The sequence below is a fragment of the Delphinus delphis genome, chromosome 13 (genome assembly GCF_949987515.2).
Source record: "Delphinus delphis chromosome 13, mDelDel1.2, whole genome shotgun sequence".
Lineage (NCBI taxonomy): Eukaryota > Metazoa > Chordata > Mammalia > Artiodactyla > Delphinidae > Delphinus > Delphinus delphis.
Genome location: NC_082695.1, coordinates 12,166,942 through 12,192,945, shown reverse-complemented (window position 1 = coordinate 12,192,945; position 26,004 = coordinate 12,166,942). Strand labels below are relative to the sequence as shown.

General features: G+C 47.3%; 1 protein-coding gene across 3 annotated transcripts in view; it reads left to right on the top strand.

Moving 5' to 3' along the window:
• The window catches only part of RNFT2 (ring finger protein, transmembrane 2), a 60,685-nt gene that overhangs the window by 26,111 nt on the left and 8,570 nt on the right, over nucleotides 1-26,004 (top strand). For all 3 annotated transcript variants that reach the window (XM_060029381.1, XM_060029380.1, XM_060029382.1), the window contains one exon: nucleotides 25,582-25,731. In XM_060029381.1, coding sequence (XP_059885364.1) covers nucleotides 25,582-25,731 — 150 coding nt within the window. The remainder of the gene's footprint in view (nucleotides 1-25,581; nucleotides 25,732-26,004) is intronic.

The window sequence follows — 26,004 nt, the reverse complement described above, 5'->3', positions numbered from 1 at the left end:
GTTCCTGTTTGAGAAACCCTTTGCCATTTACCAGCTGTGTCACCCTGCAGGTTCCTTCACCTCTGCGGGCTTTCACTTCCTCGTCTATAAAATGAGATCACAATAGTATGGACCCGAGTTAGTTTTCAATTGCTGCCTATCAAATTACCACCAACTCAGTGGCTGAAAAACACACCCGTTTATTAGTTCACAGTTCTGTAGGTCAAAAGCCAGGTGGGCTTGCCCGTGTTGTCTGTGTAGGGTCACATAAGGTCAAAATTAAAGTGTCAGCTAGGCTGGGCTCCTACTGGAGGTTCTTGAGGAGAACTGACTTTCAGGCTTATTCAGGTTGGCAGAGTTCAGTTCTGTGTGGTTGTAGGACTGAGATCCCTGTTTTCTTGTGGGCTGTTGGCCAGGGGTCACTGTCACCTCCCAGAAACCACATTCTGGTCTGTTCACGTGGCCTCCTCTATCTTCAAGCCAGAATGTGCTTCACATCTCCCTGACTTCCCCTTCTTTTTTTAAAGGGCTCGTGATTAGATTAGGCCCATAAGATATTCACCCTCTGGGACCCTGATTAACCTCACTGAGCCTCAGTTTCCCCATCTTTAAAATGGGAATATTAGGACTCACAACATTGTTGTGAGGATTAAGATAACACAAGTCAAATGATGGCTGGTTAGTTATGCTTTTTTTTTTTTAGTATAATTGATTTACAGTATTGTGTTAGTTTCAGGTGTACAGCAAAGTGATTTGGTTATACATATATATGTATATATCCATTTTTCCTTCTTTCCATTATAGTTTATTACAAGATACTGAATATAGTTCCCTGTGCTATACAGTAAATCCTTGTTGTTTATTAGGTACTGTTATTCTAAAGAAAGTAGAGAGCATTTGCAGTTACCCATTTATAGTTCAAGGCGAGCAAGAAAGTCAGAATCTAACCAAAATCAGATGGAAGAAAATACCATTGACTAAACTATGATTCTGGGGCCTTGGGGAGATGTTGATAGGCATTTTGTTAAGAGGTGTTCCATGGTCAGAGGACTTTGGGAAATGCTTTAAACTTTATCCTCCACTTGCCACAGTAAAGGCTCTGAGAAGTCCTGCAGTCAAGAAAATTGTTTCACTTTGTTTTCCCTGACATTTTCTCAACTTATTAACCATGGAACCTTGTATTAAGGAGCACAATATGCTGCAAAACCTAGTTCAGAGATAGACTACAACTTATGGACCCAGTGCTTGTTTTTATAAATAAAGATTTATTGGAACATAGTCATGCTCATTCATGTATTGTCTGTGGCTGCTTTCATGCTACAATGGCAGGGTTGAGTAGTGTTGACAATCTCTATGGCCCAGACAGCCTAATCTATTTACCATCTGGCCCTTTAAGAAAAATTTTGCTAACCCTGGTCAGGAGTTTGAATTCATTTGCATTCCTAATTCCTTCTAGTTTGGCCTTTGCAGGAAAGTTTTGTCTGAGTGGGGGACTCAGTATTCTGCAGCACACAGATACTTTGGGAAATAGAAGACCCCAAGGAGTGAAATGTGGCCGGGAGTCTGTGCTGGAAGCCATCAGAAGTGAATTTGGCCAACTTACCTCTTTGAAATCAGGAGGCTAATTTTAGTTTTACCCCAAGGCATCAGATGTTCACACACAACCCTAGGATTTGTTCTTTCTTTGCTCTGCTTGACGTTTGTAGCGCAGGTGCCCACTAATCCCTAGAGCAGCGCTGAATCCAGAGATGGCAAACACCCTAGGAGCTACCATTTGCCAACCTGTGCTTGTGTCAGGAATCACTAAACAATCATGACCCTGCTTTACCCAGATACAGCTTTCTCAGTGCAGCAATCCAGACAGCCTCTACCAATCAATGTCAGCACAAAAGATGAAGCCTAAGCCTTTACCTTCAGTTCTTCCTTGTTAAAGAAAGTGGAACATTCTGACCTCTGCAGAGCTCTGTGGCTTCTCAGCTGTTTGGATGAGGCCCAAGGGCTACATTCTGCCTCCAAGGGACACAGCAGGGACAGTCTCCTCAAGACTATTGAGGAGAATCTTCTTAAAGTCAGCTGATTGTAGATGTTTCTCAGACTTACAAAATACCTTCACAGCAACATCTAGATCAGTGTTTGACTGCATCACTAGATACCATAGCCTAAATTGAAACATTAAACTAACCATCACAATCCCCCATAAAACAAGATATAGACTTTGGGACTGAGGCCAATGCTTTATTGTGTCAAGGAATTATCCAGAAAGTCCAGTTTATTAAAATTTTGAAAGTAAAAACTGATTATTGAATTTGATCAAAAATCATTTGATTTTTCTCCTTAGATCTGTTAATATGAAGAATGGCATTAGTAGGTTTCCTATTAAGCCCTGTATTCTTAGAACAAACCCCACGTGGTCATAATAGATTATCTTTTTTATATGCTTCTGGATTCTGCATGCTACCATTTTACATGGGGTTTTTGCATCATCTGTCATTAGTGTTCCTCTGCCTTCATTGGTGAGCATTTCCAATTCCTGGAAATTGCTCCTGTCACTTTCACTTACATCTCATTGGCCACCACTCAGGCACAATCACTGCATGGGAGCTGGGGAGCATCTTCTTGCAGCTGGGTGCCAGTAGACTTAAGCAAAAATCAGGATTCTTATTTTGAAGGAGGAAAGGAAGAACGGACCTTGGGAGGCACCAGCACCCTCTGTCCCAGGATGATTATTCCTGGTTTGTAGATGAGGAACCCGAGACTCAGCAAGGTGTGTTCACTTACCCAGGGTCCTACAGCAAGTCTGTGGGGCAGAGCTATGGCTTATGGCTAGGTCTTCAGATGCCAAGGGAGATGCCCCCAGGGACCAACAGTAATAACATAATCAATATTCTATGATAATAAGATACAGCAGTAACAAGTAGCCAGTGTGCTTAGTGCTGTTCTGAATGCTTCATAGGCATGAACTAATTTAATCATCACAACAACCCTATGAGATAGATATTTATTACTCCCAATTTGCAGATGTGGAAACGGAGGCACAGAGAGGGTAAGTGACTTGCCAAGGGCACATAGCTGGTAAGTGGCAGGGCTAGGATTTGAACTCAGGCAGTCTAGTTTCAGGACCCCCACTCTTAACCGCTCCCCAGTCCTCTCTGCCCATCTTTCCCCACCCCTGCCCTCCTGACTCACTTACCCCAGCACGGATGGCCGCAGCAGCCTTGCTTCGTGCAGCTGAGGGACAGCCAGAATCGCTCCCTACCATCCAGGTGCCAGAGTCCCCCCTCTCCTGGCCCCTCTGGTCCATAATCTCCTCCCTCAGCCAGCCTGACCCCCCTTCTGTCTCAGAAGCCTGTGTATCATTTTTTGTTCTTGTCTTGTTTGCTTCCCTTCCCTCCGTTCCCTGGGAGACTCTCAAGGGCTACATTCTGCCTCCAAGGGACACAGCAGGGACAGGGCCCAAGCGGGCACCCAGGACTTCCCGCACCCCAGCCTCCGCCCCTGGGAGGGAGGGGGGTCTTTTGCGTTATTTGTTTATCTTTCTAGCCCTGCTCAGCTCCACACCCCCCAAGCTGGTGCTCCCCACTGGGGAAGATGAAAAACGGCTTCAGACAGTGGGGGACAGGGCTTGTCGCATGACCCCCGCCGTTTAATTCCCTTTAATTCATTTTCTATTGAACCAAATGATACTGTCTGTTTTTAATGGCAAACACTCAACATGGAGGAGGGGCGGCCAGGCCTCCTCCTGGGGAAATTAGGAGCACAGCTGCTATTTAAAGTCTCCTCCACCTGCCCCCCTAGCACTGGGCCCTTGGAAATCACTTTCCAGGTTGAAAGATGATACCTTTCACCAGTTCAGATGGTCACCGAGTACGCAGGGAGCTGGTGCAGCTCCCGCAGCTGTAGTCAACCTGTCTTAGGGTGGCCGGCCCATGCCTAGGCCCACGCTTCTCTGGGAATAACTGGGTACTTGGGAACAGGGCTGGGGCCGTGGCTGTTGTTGGCACCTCTACTGCCCGGCCTGCCACTGGAAATTTGGGGCAGGTACCTGGCCCGAGCAGGACCCATGCAGTGCCCTCTTCCAGGGAAAGAGGAACACAGAGGCTGGTTACATTCATTCACTCAACACTTGGGAGCAGTGTCATGCATCAGTCTGTGTGTTAACCAGATCCCCAGGTAGTTCGTGTGCATGGGAAAGTTGGAAAAACACCGGTCAAGAGGAGAGGATTTTCCACTTTGGCTGTGAGGTGGCCTGGTGATCCCGCGCTCCCTTGAAGCCCGAGAGAACCCAGAATCCTTCCAGAGTCCCTTTTGGCTTTGGCAGGTCAGAGTCAGTTTCAGTTCCTTGCAGGCAGAGAGAACTTGAACATTTACACCACTTCCCTTAGCAGAGGCTGGAGGGATTCAGAGGATTTGGCGTGCTGGTGGCTTTGGCAGGGGGCAAACCACCATGATTAATGCCCAGTTTGGACATTCCAGAGGCCCCCCCAATCCCTCAGAGGCTGGGCTCTACTCCTGCCCTCCTGTTCACAGACTGTTAGACCCAGAAAGACCTTCTTATTCTACACGTGAGGAAACCAAGGCCCAAAAGTTACTGCTTCCAGATCACATGATTTATCCTCTCATATATTCATTCTACAAGTATTTATTAGCCATCAACAGAGTGCCAGGCACCCTGCTAGGCACGGGAGCTACCCAGACCTAGCACTTTCAACCTCAGAGCTCACAGTCTGATGGGGTGATAGGCAGGGAAGCAGAGCCCTCTTGGAAAACAGAGATGGTACCTAAACCAGCCCCCAGCAGAGTCTTTTTTGATAAGGTGACCTTGGAACTGAGTTTTAAAGGATGGGTAGTAGTTAGCCAGGCAAAAGCAAACCAAAAGGGCAGGCCAGGGAGAGGGGACAGCCAGAGCCACGGTACCAAAATGGAAAGCAGTTTGGCAAATGCATTTTCCCAGGTAACTGTTGAATATCTCCTCCCTACCAGACTCTAAGCTCCAGGAGGGCAGGGGTGACGTCTGCCGCGCTCGTGATGAGGCGACGTGTGGTAGGTGTGTAGTGACTCTCAAATGAACAGAGGAGTGATGCAAATGGCTGGTGTGAATTTGCATTCAGGGCGAGCAGGGAGGCCCTGATCCCTGGCTCTCAGGCCCACCCTGTACCTTTCTACACCACATTATGACTGCAGGAGCAACCCCTGCTCTGGGGTGCTGCGGGGATTAATTAGCCAGCTAAGTGGTGATTATTTTGCTCTTCTGCAGCTAAATGATGAGGGAGGCAGCCAGACTCCCTGAGGTGGCCTCGGAGGTGTCCCCTTTACCTCCTCCCTCCCTCCGGGTGGGGGCCTGGAGTTGCGCTGGGGGGCCGCCGCTCTGCTGCTTTTCTGGGGTTGGCTTCCACTGCTGTGGGTAGGGCTGCCCTGCTCTCACATCTCCTCCAGGTAACCCCAGGGGCAAGAAAGGGGGTTAGAGCTGAGATTTGGTCCGAGGAGCCCACCACTTCCACTTCTCAGTTTCCAGCTTGTCCAAAAACATTCCAGAGTCATTTGGAAAGACCTTGGGCTCTGGAGAGAGGTGGATCCCAGTTTGAACCCTAGTTCTGCCATTTCCATCAGTATCACCTCTGGCCAGTCACCTCCCTGCTCCGTGCCTGAGTTTCCGCATCTGTAAAAGAGATAATGCTGTTTCCCTCAGGTTTTAGGGGAGATTTGAGATAAGCTAAAAAATAAATTGAGACAACGCAGGTGGAGGTGATTTCAGCAACTCCTGACACGTAGTAGGTTCTCAGTACGTGTGTATATGTTTCTCTTTCTGTGCGTTCTCCCCTGTGGCACCCACAGGTCAGGACTCTGCTGGAGCTTAGAGATTGGAGGTAAACACCAGGCCTACTGCTCAGCGGCTGAGAGCCCACTAAGGCTTGACGGACCCCTGCCTCTTCTCCTCGGGGCTTAGGAGTGCCAAGGTCAGACCTTGAATGGGCCAAAGAAGGAAAGAAATGTTACACTTCCTACCCTGGCTGGGTCTTGGAACAGCCTGGCTTTGAATCTGGCTTTGCCGCTAGCTGTGTACCTGAGGGCTTTGAGCTTCCACTGCCTCCTCTGTGTATGGGGCTAATAGACGATATTACCCATGTCAGAGAGGAGCCCAGTGAGGAGAGAATGAGCTCATGGATTTAGAAGGCTTAGCACAGAGTTTTCAGTGCCTGCAAAATCTTTGCTGTGAGGATAAGAGCTGGTCCTGCCTTCAAGGGGCCGACAGAGACAGGGAGGGAGATACACACAAAAGAACAAGGACGGGGCAGAGGGAGAGGCACCCGGATCACAGAGACTTATTCTCTGCCGTGTCCTTGTTCAAGGTCCCTGGAACATTTCGTCCCTACATAAATTCGTGCTGAGTGATGGCAGCAGGGGCAGCGGGATGGCTGAGGAGGGGAGGGGCGAGTGCTCTGTTCCTTGATGAACTTGACCGGGTTGCTGTAGGTCTCTGGGGCTTGGTATTACCCAGAGCAGACTTGTCCCCACGCTAGGTGAGGCGGAGGCTTCCCTGCAGCCACCTTCTGTGTCCAGGGCTGCTCTTATTTTAAGAGGGGGAACCATAATCATCCCCATGGTTTCAGCGCACTGGAGTCCTTTTCAACACCTGCCTGTTCCTTGCCTCTCTCTCCAGCCTAACATCCCATCCGTCACTTGCCAGATGTTTTGAACTTCTCTTGGTCCCTCCCCCCACCCCCATCATTGCTCCTGTTCTCTCACCTCCAGGCCTTTGCAGTGGCTGTTCCCTCTGCTGGGAAGACTGTCTCCCTGGCCCCAGGTGGGCCTGGACCACCCACCTTTGTGCTCCCACGTATTCATCGTGTGCCGTTGTGACTGCTGGCTTGTCTCCCCAGCTAGACTGCAAGCTTCGTGACACCAGGGACCAGGTCTCCCGTACATTTCATTTTTTTCCTAGTATGGTGTCTGGCATGTAGTAGGCACTCAAAAACACAGACATTGACTAAGTAATTAGTTAATGAGAATGTTGCAAAGGCAAACTGAGTGCACAGTGAGTTGAGTGGGTCTCCTGGACTTGGAATCAAACAAGCAGGCTCCATCTCAGTTGCTCCACTTATTAGCCATGGGACCTTGGGTGAGTCAGTAGACATCTCTAAGCCTCAGTTTCCTCATCTGTAAAATGAGGATGGTAATCATACTGATGTGAAGAGTAAACAAGATTATGCTTATGAATGAAGCCGTCTAATCACTGCAGCTCAGTAATTTACTATTTATTATCACTGTAGCCACAATATATTATTTACTGAAAATACAAGGTAAGCAGAGGAAAGGGGGCCCTGGAAGGCATGACACCACCCCTACCCCTGTTATTACCTAGGAACAAATGAGGATAAGAATTGTCATTGCAAAAGCCAATCACAGCACACGTACTACGTGCCAAGCACCATCCTAGTCTCTTTACACCCATCCATCAACCCATTCGTTCGTTGAACCAGTATTTTTTTGAGCACCTACTCTGTGCCAGGCCCTGTACCAGGTCCTAGGTATATAGCAGTGAATAAACACATTATCTGCTTTCAAGGGACTTACGTAAACAAAAGGCTGAAATAAATAAGCAATATATCGGGTAGAGAAAAGTAAAACCAGGAGTGTCGTGGTGGCGGATGCTGTTTTAGATAGGGTAGCTAGGGAGGCCTCACTGGGAAGGTGACATTCGTGCAAAGACTTGAAAGAAGCAAGAGAATATGCCATGCCGATATCTGGGGAAGGGTATTCTGGGCAAGGGAAATAGCACGTGCAAAAGCCCTGAGGTGGAAGAATGCATAGCGAGTTCAAGGAGCAGCAAGTCAGTACGGGTGGAGCAGAATGCAGAGCAGGACCAGACTCGTGGGTGTGCGACCTGTGCAGAAGGGCCCCACACTTGTTTTAATGATCTGCTGTCACCGTCTTGAAATTCTAAACTTTTTTTAAAACAAGGGGCCCAGCATTTTCATTTTCCACCGAGCGTTGCAAATTAGGTCGTCAGTCCTGGTCATAGGAGATGCAGTCAGAGAGGCGGTAGGGGACCACAGCACCAGATGCCACTCCCAGCCCCAAGCGTGATTTCTGGCCTCCTCCCATCCTGCCCTAGATCCAACCCTTCAGGGAGAGGCCTTAAACTAAGATTCTCTGACCATTTGGTCCTGACACTATCCTCATGACAGTGGGAACTAATATAGGGTGTATTAGTTTCCTCTTGCTACTGTAACAATTACCACAAACTTAGTGGCTTAAAACAACACAATTTATTCTCTTACAGTTCTGGAGGTTAGAAGTCCAAACTCAGTCTCATGGGGCTAAAGTCAAAGTGTCCGTAGGGCTGGTTACGTCTGGAGGCTCTAGGGGAGAATCTGTTCCTTTGCCTCTTCCAGCTTCTGGAAGCTGCCTGTGATCCTTGGCTTGTGGCCCCTTCCTCTGTCTTCAAAGCACATCTCTCCAACCTCTGCTTCCTTCTCTCTGACCCTCCATCCTCCCAGATAAGAACCTTTGTAATGGCATTGCCCCCACCCCACCCCTGATAATCCAGGATAACCTCCCCTTTTCAAAATCTTTAAAACTAAATCACATCTGCACATGCACAAAATTTCTTTTGCCATGCAAGGTAACATTCACAGGTTCTAGGGATTAGGATGTGGGCATATCGGGGGAGCCATTACTCAGCCTGTACCACCTCCCGCACTTTATAGAAAACTGAGGCCTAGAGAGGCGCTGTAACTTGGGCAAAATCACCCTCCCAGAAAAGGGACAGACCTGCAGTTGGGTCCCATGTCTATCTAGTTCCTGTCATGATCTCTAGACCACCAGGAAGGAGGCACCTTCTGCCCATCGTGGCCTCCCTCTCCCCATGCACCCAACCCCCAGTGCTTTAGGAGGTAGACAGGCTTGGGAAGTTGTGGCCCAGAGCATTTGTGCCTAAGATTATAGCTGACATGGGGACAGATAAGCACATCCATCCACCTGGGACTGGGACAGAGGGAAGAGGCCGCCTTTCTGCAGCTAACAGGGTCCCAGGCCACTTCGGGCTTAATCATCAACACCTTATAATTAGGCCTCTCCTGGGTCCCAAGGAGCAGGGCCCTGTTTGTAAGGAAGCTCCTGATATGCGTGTTGCTGGGACACGTGGCCTGGGCCCTTCCTGTTCATGGGGCGGAAGCTTTTAAATCAGGCGAACCAGAGCCCATGAAGTTGGGCGCCTGACTGCTGCTGTTGGGGGGCAGATTTCTCCTTACAGCCTAGAGACTCCTATGCGGCCTCAGCCCAGCCCCAAGGGCTCTCTGTCAGTTGGCCCCTGGGGCCACAGCACAGAGGCCAATCCCAGCCATTGGCATGGAAGCCAGAAGAGCAGAGAGAGGACCCATGTAGGAAATTGGATGTCGGAGGGAGAAGGTAGCAGGTGTTTTCACCGGCTCTGGTCTTTAATAACAAGTCTCTAGTTATCAGAAGGTAGGATGTAGTGGTGGGTAAGAGCATCCATGCTGACATCAGACAGACCTGGATTCAAATCCCACCTCTGCCACTTATTAGCTCTGTGACCTTAGGCAAAATGACGACCTTCTCTGACACCGAGCCTCAGTTTCTCCCAAGATTTGGTGGTTCAGGCTAGTGGGCAAACCCAGGTTCATTTGAGCATAAAGCAGGGGTTTATTTTGTACCTTCTAGGAAATTGGGGGTACTAATTTGCCCCCTGCCTTATGGGGTTGTTATAGTCAGTTTAAAAAGCAAGCAAGCAAATGTTCTGCTTGTGGTTTTTTTTAAGATAACGTGTAAGGTGTGTACACACACACACACACACACACACACACACACACGAATTCTTTTGTCTAGCTTATGAGAGACACATACATTTACTAAATGGGAAACAAGCCTTTCCATGCAGTCTGAAAGGCTTTCACTCTTATTTGGGCTTTGAACACAGTTTCATACAGCTTTCAGTTAAACTCTGGAAAAAGTAGGTTTGCAGGTTTTTCAAACATTTCACTGGCTACTCCAAATCCTGTGTACAAGTTCCATACATTGAAAGAACAATCTGTACAAAACTCCGTTCACCTAGATTGTAAGAAACATATACATTTTCTGTATGGGAAACAAGCTTCCTTCCTACTCTGTGAATGGCCTTCATCTTACTCACCTTTAGAACACAGAGATTCATGCAGCTTAAAGTACCTTAGATTCTAAGGCTTAGAAGAGCAGTATTACAGATCTCTTAAACAATATACTACATGCATCACACTTCAAATATATCTTCCGTTCTATGAAAGAACACGGTGCATAGTATTTCTTTCTTATAACAAGAAACAATGTGTTCTGTGTCTGTAAACAATAAGTACTCATGTATCCAGCTTAAAAAACAGAAAATTAATTGTGGCTTAGAAACTCCCTGTGCCTACCCCCTGGGTTCCATCCATCTCCTTTCCTCCCTTCGCACATAAGAAACCACAGAGTTTTGTGGTTACCACTCCCTCATTTTCCTTGTGTCTGCTTTTCTGTAGTTTTTATGTCTCCTTCCTTGCTGAGCTATTAGTAAAGATCCGAGCAGGCATAAGCATGTATAACTTCCTCCCTTCCACACCTGATTTCCTACCAACTTCCTCCTCCTGCCCTCTCCTCTCTGTTACCAAGCAAGGACACTGCTGGCTGGGAAACCAGAACATCAAGCTTGTCAGTACCGTGAGTAAACTTACAATTAATAGGCTGTGAGTGAGCACCAAAGGGACTTCGCTGTGAATAAAGCACATGTACAAAGAGGCTTGGACTTCCTAGAAAGTACAAAATAAGCCCACGCCTTATGCTCAAATGAGCCTTGGTTTGAATATCAGCACTACTCACCAGTCTGAGCTAACAGTTCTTTGCACCCACTCTAAAAACATTTCTTGAGTGTCTGTTGTATGACAGGCACTACACAGGTGTGGGGATGCAGTGGTGGATGAAACAGACAGGGTCCCTGCTTTCATTGAGTTGGGGAGATCACCATTAAACACACAAACATAAAGCTACAAAGTGTAATAAGCACTAAGAATAAAATAAACACAGAATTCATGGAGGACTCGTTTAGGAAGATGGGAAGGCCTTTCTCTGTGGAAATGATATTGGAGCTGAAACTTGTACTTCCTTGCCATCTATCTGCCTTTAGTTAAAATAAATTCAGGGGAATTCCATGGCAGTCCAGTGGTTAGGACTTTGCACTTCCACTGCAGGGGCCACAGGTTCGATCCCTGGCTGGGGAACTAAGATCCTGCAAGCAGTGCGGCACGGCCAAAAAATAATGGTAAAATAAAACTTCATTCAAAAAACAAATAAATTCAGTTTTCTCATCTGCAGAATGAAGCTGGAAATGACCCTCTCACAGCTCTGCTCTTGGTATTGGCCGTGACTCAGTGCCTGGCTCAGCCACTCGGTAAATGTCATCCCCCTCCCTCCCTGTTGACCTGGGCAGTGAATATTGCTGGAGATTGAATGAGGTGCTGTGTTAGTGAGCAGTAGGTGATGGAAAACCTGCTGCCGGCAAAGGAGTTGGGACGCCCTTTAAGAGGGTCTCACTGGCCCCTCTTTGACTTCCTTTGATGGCTGACCCCAGGAGGGAGGGAGAAAGGTGAGAGGGTATATTGTCCACTGTCAACAGGAAAGCTCATCTTTTGCTGGGGAATGTGGTATACAGTAATACAAAGACTGTGCTGTAGAATCCAACCCTAGCTCTGCCACAAGTCATTTCACCCCTCTGACTAAGCCTTCTGGTTCTCATCCACAAACTAGTCCATAATATACCTCTCCTGTGGGTTTGGCATGTGGAACAGTGACTTTTAATATAAAGTGCCCAGCACATCATGGACACCTAGCAAGCGTGGCCATGATCACTGTTCCCACCAGAGCAAGGAGGAACTGGGACAAAGGAGCAGAGGTTTGGGGTGCAGCAAGGGAGAAGAAAGGGAGAGCCACCCTTTCCTAGCTGGGTAACCTGGGGCAGGGCCTTTACCCCTCTGAGCCTTCAGTTCCCTAGACTGTCAGACAGCTAAGAATAGAACTTCTTTCACTGTGCGGCTGTGAAATCATGCGTGCAAATCGCCTCGCACTGCGCCTGACCTCAAGTCCTGGAGAGCTGGTGCAGTCACTCCCTGATAGACACGTGGCCCGAGGGGTGAAATGTTCAAATAAAGTGGGCGGGGCAAGATGCAGCAAAAGAGTGGAGAGGGCAGCTTTGCCCTTCGCAAACAGCCACCTCCTTTGTCCCTGAAGGCTGAAGAGCCGGGGGCTGGGGGCTTGCTTGGTAGTGATGCTGGGCGCCCAGAGGTCCCGGCCCGGAGCCGGTGCGCAGACCCGGGCGGGCCCGGGTCGCGGGGCTGTGACCTCATCGCCCGGCGCCGTCCCGCGGGACCATGAGATCATGAGATGCTGGCTTTCGCCGAGGAGTCGATTTGTTGGTAGCGCGGGGACAGCCTGCCGCCCGTTGCGGTGATCTCATCGGGGCCAGGGGGAGGAGGAGGCAGGAGGCCCGGCCCGCCCGCCCAACCCGGAGGGGGACTGACGGGCCGCTGGCCGGTGACGTCACCTGCAGTGCCCGTTGCCAGGTAACGTGCGGCCGCCTGCCTCTGGCCCCGCCCCCTCCGACCCCGCCCCCCCACCTGCCGCGCTCTCAGCCTGTACCCAACCTGGCTCACTCTTCTTTCCTTTTTTATTTATTGAGGCATAAATTGCATATTGTAAAGTGATCTAATTATAAGTATACAAGCTCGATGAGTTTTTACATATGTATGTATCCATATGTAAAATATGTACATGTATACCCATATGTGTCGATATCACCAGCGCTCTCCAATAGAAATATAATACGAGCCACATAAGCAATTTACAGTTTTCAAGTAGTCACATTAAGCAAGCAAAAAGGAACAAGTAACATTAATTCTAATAATATATTTTATTTATCCCAGAATGTCCAAACTATTATCATTTAAACATGTCATCAATATAAAAAATTTTAATGAGCTATTTTACCTTTTCGTTGTTTTTCTAAGACTTTGAAATTTCCTGTGTATTCCATACTTTCAGTACATCTCAGTGCAGATTTAACCACATTTGAAGTGCTCAATAGACACATGTGACTACTACAGTACTATCTGTACTGTATTGGGCAGCACAGATATAAAACATTTCCAGCACCCGAAAGGCTCCTTCGTTTCCCCTCTGGTCAGTACCCCTGCCAAGGTGCCCATTATCCTGAATCTTATCCTCCCTCTTCAATTCTCCACCCTCCCACACACCTTGTATCTTTTCTTTCTCTCTCCCCACGTCTCACTTTAACTCCTCCTAGAGTCTCCTTTTCTTCGCTCCTCATAGCACTCAAAGCACGAAATGGCGCGAGATAGGAAGTCCAACTGCATTTAAACCTGGCTCTACCCCTGCCTAGCACTTGGGCAACCTCTTAGAGCCTGTTTTCTCACCTGTTAACTGGCCCTAGTTCTTCTCTTTTGCTGCTAGTTTCTTGTCTCTTTCCCCTTGTACTTATCTCATTAGCTCAGTCTCCCACGATTTATTCCTGCCTCCTTGTGCCTATGTTGAGCTTTCTCATCTGAGAAATGGGACTGGGTCATAACTACCCCACCAGGGGAGCATTTGATGCACAATTCCTGGCCCATGGTAGGTGCTTAATAATGAGATTACTTTCTCCTCCTTGGCCCCCTCTTTGCCTGGTCTCTCACTCCTGGGTCCCCTTTTCCTTCTGTCCTCTAGCTCTGTCATTTCTCCCCTCTCTTCTTTTGCCCACATCCCCTAGTTCCTCTCCGGTGTCCCTCTCCTCCCCCACCCCCTGCATTTCTCTCTAGCCTTTCTTCTAGTCCCAGTGCCCTCAACACCTGTTGCCCCCAGCACTCCTGGCCGTTGTTCTGAGGTCAGTTACCAAGCTCTTCCCCACCCGCCAAGCCTTCTCAAGTCTGAGAAGTCCTAGACGGGCCCGCCTGCTCCTCAGCGGGTCGATGTTGCGGCTGTTCTGTTCTGAAGAGCTCTTTCAGCCGCGGTCCCCCGTGCAGCCTGCAGTCATAACAGACCTGCAGGCCGCCTTCCCAAGAAAAGAAGTCTTTGTTTTCAGCTCTTTGCGCGGGCCCAGCCCGCCCATTTCGGAAGCGTGGCCCTGTCCCCTGTGGCGGCCGGGAGCTAACCAGCGGTCCAGGGCAAGAAAAGCAAATGAGGGAAAACACCCGGGAGGCTGGACGCAGTTCCTGCTTATTTTCCCCACATTAGGGGAGGGCTCTGCAATGAGGAGTCCCTTTGGCCCAGTGCTAGCCTTAACTCGGGGAAGCTTTCCGGCCTCTTTCCTGACACCCCCTCTCTGTGGGGAACCGCCTCTCCCTCTCCTGATGCGGCTGTCAGTCACGGCGCCCCGCCCACCCCCTGCCCCATCTGACCATTCCATCCAAGGCTCGCTGTCCTGGTTGGCAAATGCCCCCCCGCCCCCCCTCCCCCGGGAGAAACAAGACCACCACCCCCCCCCCCGTTGGAGTTAAGCTGTGAGAGTGTTGGCTTGGGGCTACTAGTGGCCATCTTTCCTACCAGGTAGAGGTGTACAGAACTTTCTATTAGCTGTGTCCCCTGGGGCTATCCTCTCTTTCTCTCTTTCCTTATCTGTGAAATGGGAGCATTAATAGCACCTACCTCACAGTGTTGTGCAGAGAGTAAGTGCCTAGCACATAGTAAGAGCCAAGTCATCGTCCTTTCTTCTACACTGCATGCCTTTCTCATGGTGCTCTGTGCTGAACCCAGCAGTCACTAGACAGCCCCTTTTCCTCTCTCCTAGCCTCATCTTTTTTATAAACCCTTCCTTATACACTGACCCTTGCTTCCTAGCACCTTTGGCATCAGGGTTCTCTATGAGCCACACCTGTGGAAAACCTAGCTATTTGAACTACAAGGTCATTTAGCCCACCTGTTCATTTGTTCATTCATTCACTCAAAAAACATTTTTTGATCACCTACTCAGTGCCAAATCCTTTGTATTAGTTAGAATTGGGATAAGCCAGTAACAGCAAAAATAATAATAGCTTAAATTTAAGAAGGGTTTATTTCTTCCCATGTAAAGTCCAAAGGTAAGCAGTCCAAACCTGGTAGTGTGACACCTTCCAGGTTACTACTTCACCAATCCTAGGGTGTGGGACTCCTCCTCATAGTCCAAGATGGCAGCTAGAGCACTAGCCATCACATCTAAGTTCCAGATAGCAGGAAGGAGGACAGCGGGAAGAATAAGGTGAAAGTTTCTCTGAAGTTGTCACATGACACTTCTACTATAGCTTAGTGCCACTGAAGTGCCACTAGAATGGCACCTGGTTGCAAGAGAAGCTGGGAGATGTAGTCTTTGTTTAAGCTATCGTCCAGCTAAAATATTGAGGACTCTAGTGCTAAGGAAGAAGGAGAGAAAGAATGTAAGCTGACAGCAACTGGGGACACACCCTGACTAAGCATAGGGGAAAGATGGTGAACAGGATATGGTTCTCTGCATTCATGAAGCTCACAGCCTATCAAAGAAATAGATAATAATAATAATATAAAATAGATAACCAACAAGGACCTACTGAGTAGCACAGGAACACTGCTTGATATTCTGTAATAACCTAAATGGGAAAAGAATTTGAAAAAGATAGATACATATATATGTATAACTGAATCACTTTACTATACACCTGAAACTAACACAACATTGTTAATCAACTATGCTTCAACACAAAATAAAAATTTTAAAAAATAAAAATAAATTTTTAAAAATAAAATGCTTTCGGGCTTCCCTGGTGGCGCAGTGATTGAGAGTCCGCCTGCCGATGTAGGGGACACGGGTTCGTGCCCCGGTCCGGGAATGATCCCACATGCCGCGGAGCAGCTAGTCTCGTGAGCCGTGGCTGCTGAGCCTGCGTGTCCGGAGCCTGTGCTCCGCAACGGCATAGGCCACAACAGTGAGAGGCCCGCATACCACAAAAAAAGAAAAAAAAATGCTTTCTTAAAAAAAATAATAATAGTCAAAATTATTGAATACTCACTCTATTCCACATGCTTCTCAGGGATTCGCAAACATTTTAGACTTAGGGCCTCTTTACACTTTTAGAAAGTATTGAAGACCCTAAAGAACTTGCTTACGTGGGTTATTGCTATGACCCTTGTAACCATAATAGAAATTAAAATCAATTCACCACAATTGAAATTAAAACCAAGAACTTTTTACAGTACTCACTAATTAACTTAAAATAATAATCAACCCATTATGTGTTAAAATAAATAACATTTTAAAGAGACATAACTTTTTTAATTAATGAGAAAAGGGACTTGTTTTTACATTTTTATAAATTAATATCTGGCTTGATAGAAGATACTTGCCTTCTCATTTGTTGCAAATCATGTCATATAGCCTCAGGAAAAACTCAACTGTATTCTTGGTAGAGAATAAAAATGTCAGTTAATGTCTGAGAGTTATGATGAAAATAGTTTTGACTTCACAGACCTTCTGGAAGGGTTTTGGGGACCCTCAGGGTCCTGGACCACACTTGGAGAAATGCTGATTTAGTTGGATGCTTACAGTATCCCTATGTAGTAGTCACGATCAAGGTGACGAATTTTCCCCAGAATGTGGCACATGCATGGAGCCTCCACAGTGCCCTATGGCTCCACTGTAGACGGCCAGGTCGAGAGGGCTTGGTAAGTAGTTTAGCCTTTGTCCTGGGGGTAGTGGGGAGCCAGGGAGGGTTATAAGCAGGGGTCCGCAATGATCAGATTTGTATCCTTCAAAGAACATTCTAGAAAGAAGCACAGGTATCGCTCTCCTCGTGGCAGTGTGGCTGGCTTTTTGGCACAGGGTCTTGGAGTGCTAACCCAACAAGCCAGCCTTAAGAAGCACTGGCAAACATCACCAGCCATCCACACATCAGACCCACCCAAGAGACTTGCCTTATGGGACAGTCAGCACCCAGGATGGCTATGACTTATCTCTCCTTAGCCCTTAGTCCAAAATGAGCTTCCTTTAACAGGCAGCAAGTAGTAGTGATAATAATAATAGCCAACATTTAATAGTATGGTATGTCACACCTTTTTTTTTTCTCCTTTTATTTATTATTTATTTATTTATTCTTTAACATCTTTATTGGAGTATAATTGCTTTACATTGTTGTGTTAGTTTCTGCTGTATAACAAAGTGAATCAGCTATATGTATACATACATCCCCATATCCCCTCCCTATTGCATCTCCCTCCCACCCTCCTTATCCCACCCCTCTAGGTGGTCACAAAGCACTGATCTGGTCTCCCTGTGCTGTGCGGCCCCTTCCCACTAGCTATCTGTTTTACATTTGGTAGCGTATATATGTCAATGCCACTCTCATTTCGTCCCAGCTTACCCTTCCCCCTCCCCCATCCTCAAGTCCATTCTCTACGTCTGCGTCTTTATTCTTGTCCTGCCCCTAGGTTCTTCAGAACCATTTTTTTTGTTTTGTTTTGTTTTTTTAGATTCCATATATATGTGTTAGCATACGGTATTTGTTTTTCTCTTTCTGACTTATTTCACCCTGTATGACAGACTCTAGATCCATCCACCTCACTACAAATAACTCAATTTCATTTCTTTTTATGGCTGAGTAATATTCCATTGTGTATATATGCCACATCTTCTTTATCCATTCATCTGTCGACAGACACTTAGGTTGCTTCCATGTCCTGGCTATTGTAAATAGTGCTGCAATAAAAAAAAAAAAATAGTGCTGCAATGAACATTGTCACACCTTGTTTTAAGATCTTTACACGTTATTTCTCTGATGAGAGAGGATTTATAAAGTGGCCTCTGGAACCAGCCTGCTTGGATTCAAATTCTATCTCTGCCACATACCAGCTGTGTGACTTTGAGCAAGTGACTTAACCACCCTGTGCCTCAGTTTACTCTTCTGTAAAATGGGGATGATGATAGCTCCTATCTCATAGGTTGTTGTGAGGGTTAAATTAATACAAAGTGCTTAGAACAGCACTTGGCAAGTAATAAGCCTTCAGTGTATGTATTTGCTGTTATTAACATCAAAACTCTTTGAGGGACATACTATTATTACCTGAAGTCTATAGATGAAGACACTGAGGCCCACTTATTCGCTCGGCTGAGCACCCTGTTTGGTGCCAAGCACTCCTCTAGATTCTGCAAACAGAAATGGTGATGCCAAAAAGACACAGAGCCCCTGTATTTCAGGAGCATAACAAAGAAATATAGTCCGTGTTGGGGGTGAGTGCAAAAAAGAAAAATGAAAGCTGAATACAGAGGATGAGGAGGATGGGGGGAAGTAGGAAGTGCAGGGGTGCTATTTTATGTACATTGTTCAGTGATCCTTCCTGATGAGATGACATGCATGCCAAGACCCAAGGGAAGTGAGGGAGCCAGCTGGCAGACATCAGGAGGAAGAGTGCTCCAGGAAGAGGGAGGAGCAAGTGCAAAGACCCTGAGGTAGAACTGTGCTTGTTTTTTTGTTTGTTTTTTTTTTTTTTTTTTGAGAATCAGGCACATCAGACATGTGGGCAGGGGGCAGATCTTATAGGATCTGGAAGATAGGGTGAGAGTTTCAGATGTTACTCTGAGGGAGATAGAAGACACTGGCAGGTTTGAGCCCTGGGATGATTTGTTCTGCCTTGTATTTTGAGAAGCTCATTTTGGATACCGTGTCAGGAATAAATCATAGGGGGACAACAACAGAAGTTGTTAGGGAGCTGTTTCCAGCAGAATTTGTAGATGAACTGGATGTTGGTTCTGAGAGAAAGGAGAGTCAAGAATGATTGCAGGGGTTTGGGAGAGACAGACAGACAGACATGGAAGGAGGGAGGATGCTCTCATGTCTCTTCTTATAAGTGCACTAATCCCATTCATGAGGGCTCCACCCTCATAACCTGATTACCTCCCAAAGGCCCCCTGGCCTAGGGTAATAAGCAGGGGTCCGCAATGATCAGATTTGTGTTCTTCAAAGAACATTCTAGAAAGAAGCACAGATATCGCTCTCCTCATGGCAGTGTGGCTGGCTTTTTGGCACAGGATCTTGGAGTGCTGACCCAACAAGCCAGCCTTAAGAAGCACTGGCAAACATCACCATCACCTCCTTAGATGAGTACTTTAGTTCATTTTTCTCTTTTTTTCTTTCTTTTGGCTTAAAACAGCCACCATTTTATTATTTCCCATGATTCTGTGGGTCAGGAGTTCAGCCAGGGTACACTGGGGACAGCTGTGATGTGATGTCCACTGAGGCTGGACCATCCACAATGACTTTTCTACTCACAGGTCTAATGCCTCAGCTGACATGGGTGGGAAGACTGCTCAGGTCCTATATCTGGGGCCTCGGTTCTCCCTGTTGGCTGGGTTCCTTGCTTCTCCCCTGTGTAGTGTTGCTCAGAACCTCTCCCTCTGCACCTGGCCTCTGCACGTGGTCTCCCCTTGTCCCTTGGGTTTCTCACAACGTGAGAAAGGAGGAAGGAAGGGGAGGAAGGGCAAGCAAGAGGGAGGCAGTGACAGCTGCCAGGTCTCATGCAGCCTGGGCCTGGGAGTCCCAGATAGCACCTCTGCCTCATTCTCGTTCATTCCTTAGTTCTTTTGAACCTGAGGTGTCCTGTCTCTAAAAGAACGTGAGTGACAGTAATAATGCCCACATCCCCAGGTCATCATGAGGTTCTTTACTACCTCTTATGCACTGGGCCCTTCCTGGGTACCTATGTTTTAGGTGCATTTGCTCACTCAATCCTCACAATCACCTTGGCCTGTTGGAGCAAGTTTGCATGGGCTTGTGAAAGCCAATGGTTACATTTTCAGGAAATTTGCAAGCAGTCGTTAAAACCCTAGGAAGCTTGAAATTGGCCCTGTGGGAGTACTTAGACCACAGAAATTGGAAGCACACATATCAGGGCCATTTTTTTTTTGGTTGTTTTCTGGAGAACTGATTTGCCAGCACACCACCGTGTGTGTGTGTGTGTGTGTGTGTGTGTGTGTGTGTGTGTGTGTGTGTGTGTGTCTCTGTTTGTGTGTGTCTGTGTGTATGTGTTTTCAGCCCCATTTACAGATGAGGAAACTGAGGCTCTGAGAAGTTAAATTGTTGTCCAAAATCAACCAATTTAGTAGGTAGCGGATTTGACTTTGGAGGCCCAATTCCCATGCCCTTAACTGCTGTGCTGTCCTACTTCTTTAGGTGAGAAAATGTGTATGAAAGAGATTTATAAACAGGTAAAGCCATATAAATATTCATCATTAATTTTGATGCAGAAAAAAACTTTTATCCCTGTTTATCCATTCTTTATATCTTTGTACATTTACGCTGCTAACAGCTCTGATTATGTCTCCCTCCCCTTCCTCTTCATCCCCATGATCCTTCACATCACCTTTCCCAGGTAGGTGCGTTCTTCGAAAGTCTCCTAACCTGTTCCTTTCTTCGGCTTTCAGCATCCTGCTCGCCATGATTTCCCACTCCCTTCCAGTCAGCCCTCTGTCGTTTCCTTGCTTCCCACTTCACTTTTGGTCCCTCCCCCATCCTCACAGTAAAAGTCAGAACAGAACCTGCCTTCCTCTCCTTGACCGCTCCCAACCCCCTTTATCAGAATCCCAGCAGCGAGCTCTCTGTGCCTAAGTTCTGCAGCAATTGCTACTGTTCCCCTTTTACGGGTGGCAGGGAGGGCAGACGGGTCATAATCTGATCGCTTTCCTTGTTGTCTGACACCCCGGAGAAACCACATGTTCCGTTCGGTGGTCGTCAGAAATAACCTGCTTAAGCAACCTGGAATTATAAAACTGCTTAATTAGAGAGAGATGGTTTCACTGGGATATGCCCGGTTTTCCCCAGTGGTTTTACCTCCTCTCCAAGTGGCCGGCCCCCCAGCAGCTAATTGCTGCCTTTAGACCTCTCTCCCTTTATTTTATCTTCTGTGACATCAGGGCTTGCCTATGAAGAGAAGTACTCTCTTCCATGTTCCAACTCTCCTTCTCCATCAGCAAACTCTAGATGTTGACCCGAGTAATAAGGGTGGAAAATCTTAGGCTTCTGAGGTCTCTAGCTCTTAAATAAGCACCTGCTGTGTGCTGCGTGCTGGGAATATGACCAGGAACCAAATTATCTTCATGCTAATGGGGCTTACGGTCCAGTGGGAGAGAGAGATACTGAAGTACTTTTTTTAATATTGTGAGAAGTGCTCTAAGGTGATTCAAAGGGTGTAACAGGAGCCCTTAATTTAATTAAGGAGTTGGGGAAGGCTTCTTATAGGAGGTGACAGTTAGCTGAGACCCAGAAGATGAACAGGTGTTAGCTCGGCAAAGAGTAGGGGACTACTAGTCCATCTACAGAGGAAGAGCTTGGTCTACATAGCAGAGCACCTGAAAGAAGGGCCAAGAAGCTGGTCCCTGAGCCTTCTCTGAAATTCTGGGGATGTATTGGAGTCCCCATCATGACTTGACTTATCTAGGTTCTGATGTTATAGACCAGGGGTTGTTAAACCGCAAGCTGCAGATCAAATATGCCTCGCAGCATCTGTGTTTGTAAGTAAAGTTTTATTGGAACACAGCCATGCCTATATGTTTCCCTACTGTCGATAGCTGAGGGGAATGGTGGTGACAGAGGCTGTATGACCTCAAAGCCAAAGTATTCACTATCTGGCCCTTTGCAGAAGATTGCTGACCTCTGTTCCAGACCCACGTGTTAGGTGAGTGGGAAGCTTGGGGTCTGGACCAGGAGACCAGCCTGCAGCTAGTGGAGCCTGAGAACTGGGGGATCCAAAGACAGTGACCAAGGATCAGTAATAGCAAGGTGGTTGGCAACAGGATCTGACTCCAGCCTGTCTGGTTCCCGAGCTACACTCTTAACCACCAAGCCAGGCTGGTTGTGCAAGATTAGCCTGAGAGGGGACAGCAGGGTCTGTCTCCAGAGTCAACCAGATGCCAGCATGCAGGGGTTTCAAGAGACACAGGGACATAGGACCTTTCATGAGGTGGTCATGAGGCCAGGAGGACAAAGCAGGAGGCTGCCCAGCAAGATGGCCAAAGATTGACCATCCTTTCCATCACCTCTGGGCTGCTGGAATACCTTTCTTTCCTCATCCTGCCCATATTACTTCACTGCCCTTGTTCCACTTATCCATTGAAATAGTGCTCCTCAAACTTGAACGTGCACACACATCACCTGGGAACCTTGTTAAATTGCAGATTCTGATTCAGCAGATCTCGGGTGACATTCCAGTTCTGCAAGGTCAGCTACTGGGGTGAGTGGATGACTGGATGCCTTTCCTTGGTCCTTAGAAGATGTGGATACATCTGCCTCAATGAGTCCTCTTCCAAGCGACCTGTGCTCAGCCCATCAAGACAGAATATAATGGGGTAGATATAAAGTCTCTGTCCACATTCTGTACATCATCCATTTGATGGATACACAACACTTTTTTTTGTTTTATAAATTTATTTATTTGGGTTTTTTTTTTTTTTGGCTGCGTTTGGTCTTCGTTGCTGCACGTGGGCTCTCTCCAGTTGTGGCGAGTGGGGGCTACTCTTCACTGCGGTGCGCAGGCTGCTCATTGCGGCGGCCTCTCCTGCTGCGGAGCACGGGCTCCAGGCACGCAGGCCTCAGTAGCTGTGGCACGTGGGCTCAGTAGTTGTGGCTTGCGGGCTCTTGAGCGCAGGCTCAGTAGTTGTGGCGCACGGGCCCAGTTGCTCCATGGCATGTGGGACCTTCCTGGGCCAGGGCTCGAACCCGCGTCCCCTGCATTGGCAGGCAGACTCCCAATCACTGCACCACCAGGGAAGCCCCACAATGCATTTTTATACCTTTTTTCTCCCTCTAGTTTAAGCACTATGCTCAGCACAAAAAAAAAAAAAAAAAAAAGGAAAAGGCAGAAAACCACAACGAAAACGAGTAGTCTCTGCATTCTGTATCTTTTCCACTTGGAACTATAATATGAGCACTTCCCTGAATTAATAGATATCCTTCACCAGGATGATTTCTTTTCTAACTTTTTCTTTTGAAATAATTTTAGACTTAGAGAAAAGTTGCAAAAATAATACAGAGAGTTCCCATATATCCATCACCCAGCTTCCCCTAATATTAACATCTAATATAACCATAGTGCAATAGCAAAGCCAGGAAATTCACATTGGTACCGTTATTATTAACTAAACTACAGACCTTATCACATTTTGCCAGTTGTTCCACAAATGTCTTTTTCCTGGTCTAGGATCGAATCTAAGATCCCACGTTGCATTTATTTGTCATGTCTCCTTAGTCCTCTCTAATCTAACAATTCCTTGGTCTTTTCTTTGTCTTTCATGACCTTCACACTTTTGAAGAATGCTGGGCAGTTATTTTGTAGAATGTTCCTTAGTTTGGCTTTGTCTCGTTTTTTATGATTCAATTGAGCTTGTAAGTTTTTGACCAGAATACACAGGATGATGCTGTATTTTTCTCAGGGCATCTTATCAGGGGTTTAGGCTTCAATATGACTTATTACTGGGGATGTTAACCTTGATCACTTGGTTAAGGCAGTATGTAGTGGATCTCTTCACTGCAAAGTCACTCCTTTTCAGGATGATATTTGATTGGCTGTATGGCTTTGCATTATCGATCCCTACCATAACCAGACCCTCTTTTTGCACATTTAGTTGTTACGTGTTTTTGTTTGTACTGTTTCAAAGAATGCTGCAGTGGCCATTCCTACTGGCATATCTATTAGCACATATCCCTGATTGTTAGGATGAATTCCTAGAAGTAGAATTGCCGGAGCCAAGATTATTCACATCTTTAAGGCTGTGTATGCTTGGGGCGGTACTATTTGTTTCTATGTTTGTTTATTTGTTTCAATCAACTTTATTGAGGTGTATAACATTGTATATCTGTACAAGAAAATGCATAGATTTGAAGCACACGTTTCAGTGAGTTTTGGCAAATGTATACCTACGTGTAACCACCACCCCCATCACTATATAAAATACAAAATTTACATATACAATCTACAGTTTCTTTCATCCCCCAAAATTCCTTGACGCCCCCTTGCAGTCATTCCTCCCCCAGCTCACCCCAGGCAACCACTGATCTTATTTCCATCAGTGCAGTTTATTTTTTTTAACTTTATTTTTTATTTTTGGCTGCGTTAGATCTTCGTTGCTGCACGCGGGCTTTCTCTAGTTGGGGTGAGCGGGGGCTACTCTTCGTTGCGGTGCGCAGGTTTCTCATTGCTGTGGCTTCTCTTGTTGTGGAGCACGGGCTCTAGGCGCACGGGCTTCAGTAGTTGTGGCACGCAGGCCCAGTAGTTGTGGCTCGTGGGCTCTAGAGCACAGGCTCAGTAGTTGTGGCACACAGCTTAGTTGCTCCATGGCATGTGGGACCGTCCCGGGCCAGGGCTCGAACCCGTGTCCCCTGCATTAGCAGGCAGATTCTTAACCACTGCACCACCAGGGAAGTCTTCAGTGCAGTTTTATGTTACCTATTCTAGACCTTCATATTAATCAGAATTACCCATTATGTACTCTTTTGTATCTGTCTCCTTTGACAGGAGAGAATGTTTGAGATTCATTCATGTTGCTGTGTATCGCAAACATTTGTTCCCTTTTTATTGCTGAGTAATGTCCTATTATATAAATATACCACAATTTGTTTATCCATTCTTCCATTGATGGACATTTGGGCTGTTTCCAGTTTGAAGATATTATGAATAAAGCTGCTGTGAACGTTCGCCCGCAGATGGACATATGTTTTCATTTCTCTCAGGTGCACACCCGGGAGTGGAATTACTGAGTCCTAAGCAGGTGTCTGTTTAACTTTATTAGACACGACAGGGTGGGTTATTTTCTTGTCCATTTTATAGCACAGGCCCCAGAAAGCTTGAGGGACTTGAATAAAAGCCAAAAGAGGAAGAGAAAGAGAACGCTAGATGCTTTTCCTGTTTATTCCCTTTAACCTTCAGAGCCACCCTAGAAGGTAGCAGCTGTGATTCCCATTCTGTAGATGAGCACAGTGAGGCTCACGAACGTTCAGCAAGATAAGGTGCTGAGTCCCCCAGGTCTGAGAACCCAAGTCCATGTTCTTTCACCAGATATGATCCCGCCTCCTTGGAGACAGTAGGTGGGGCAGCTGGGAACGAGAACACGTCTTCCCCCCTCTCCTCTTCTCTGCCTGTCCTTCCTGCATCCTGTGGTCCGCCCTGCCCACGCCGCTGAGGGCAGTCGCCCTCGATGCCTGGGTCAGCCCCCTAGAGATGACAGTGATCCGAGTGCAGGGCCAGGGACTGTGCCCCCATGATTGGCTTTGAGCCCCCAAAGCCACAGCAGGCACCAGGGAGTGACCCACACTCCAACCCTCGGCCAAAGGTGTCCAGTTTCTCCCTCCCTGAGACGTGATCCCCAGAGTGTTGATCTACTGGGCTGGTGGGCAGCGGGCGAGGGCAGCGGGCAGGGGCCGTGTCTCCCCGGCCACATTGCAGGCCCATTAGAAGCAGGCCTGAGTGCTTTACAAAGCTGATTAATGGGCTGCCTGTGACCTGGAATGTCATTACTCCCCGGGCTGGGGGGCCCCCCAGCTGGGTCCTTTGGGTCTTTACTGCTAATCATAATTGATGCTTTCTGTGTGGTTGCAGGGAAAGTTCTATCTGGTCATCGAGGAGTTGAGCCAGCTGTTCCGATCACTCGTTCCCATCCAGCTGTGGTATAAATACATCATGGGTGACGATGCCTCCAACAGCTACTTCCTCGGAGGGGTCCTGATCGTTCTCTACAGCCTCTGCAAGGTGAGGTGGCCTGGGGGAGGCTGGAGGGCTGGCCTGAGGAAGACCCATTCACTAGCTGGGCCTGGCAGCGAGGGCAAGTGGGGAGCCTGGAATAACACCCTCATCTCTTTGTTTCATTGAAAAATTAAATTCACACAACGCAAAATTAACCACTAACCATTTTACAGTGAACAATTCAGTGGCATTTAGCGGATTCTCAGTGTCGTGCCACTGCCTCCTCTGTCTAGTTCCAAGACACGTTCATCACCCCAAAGAGAAACCCTGTACCCGTGA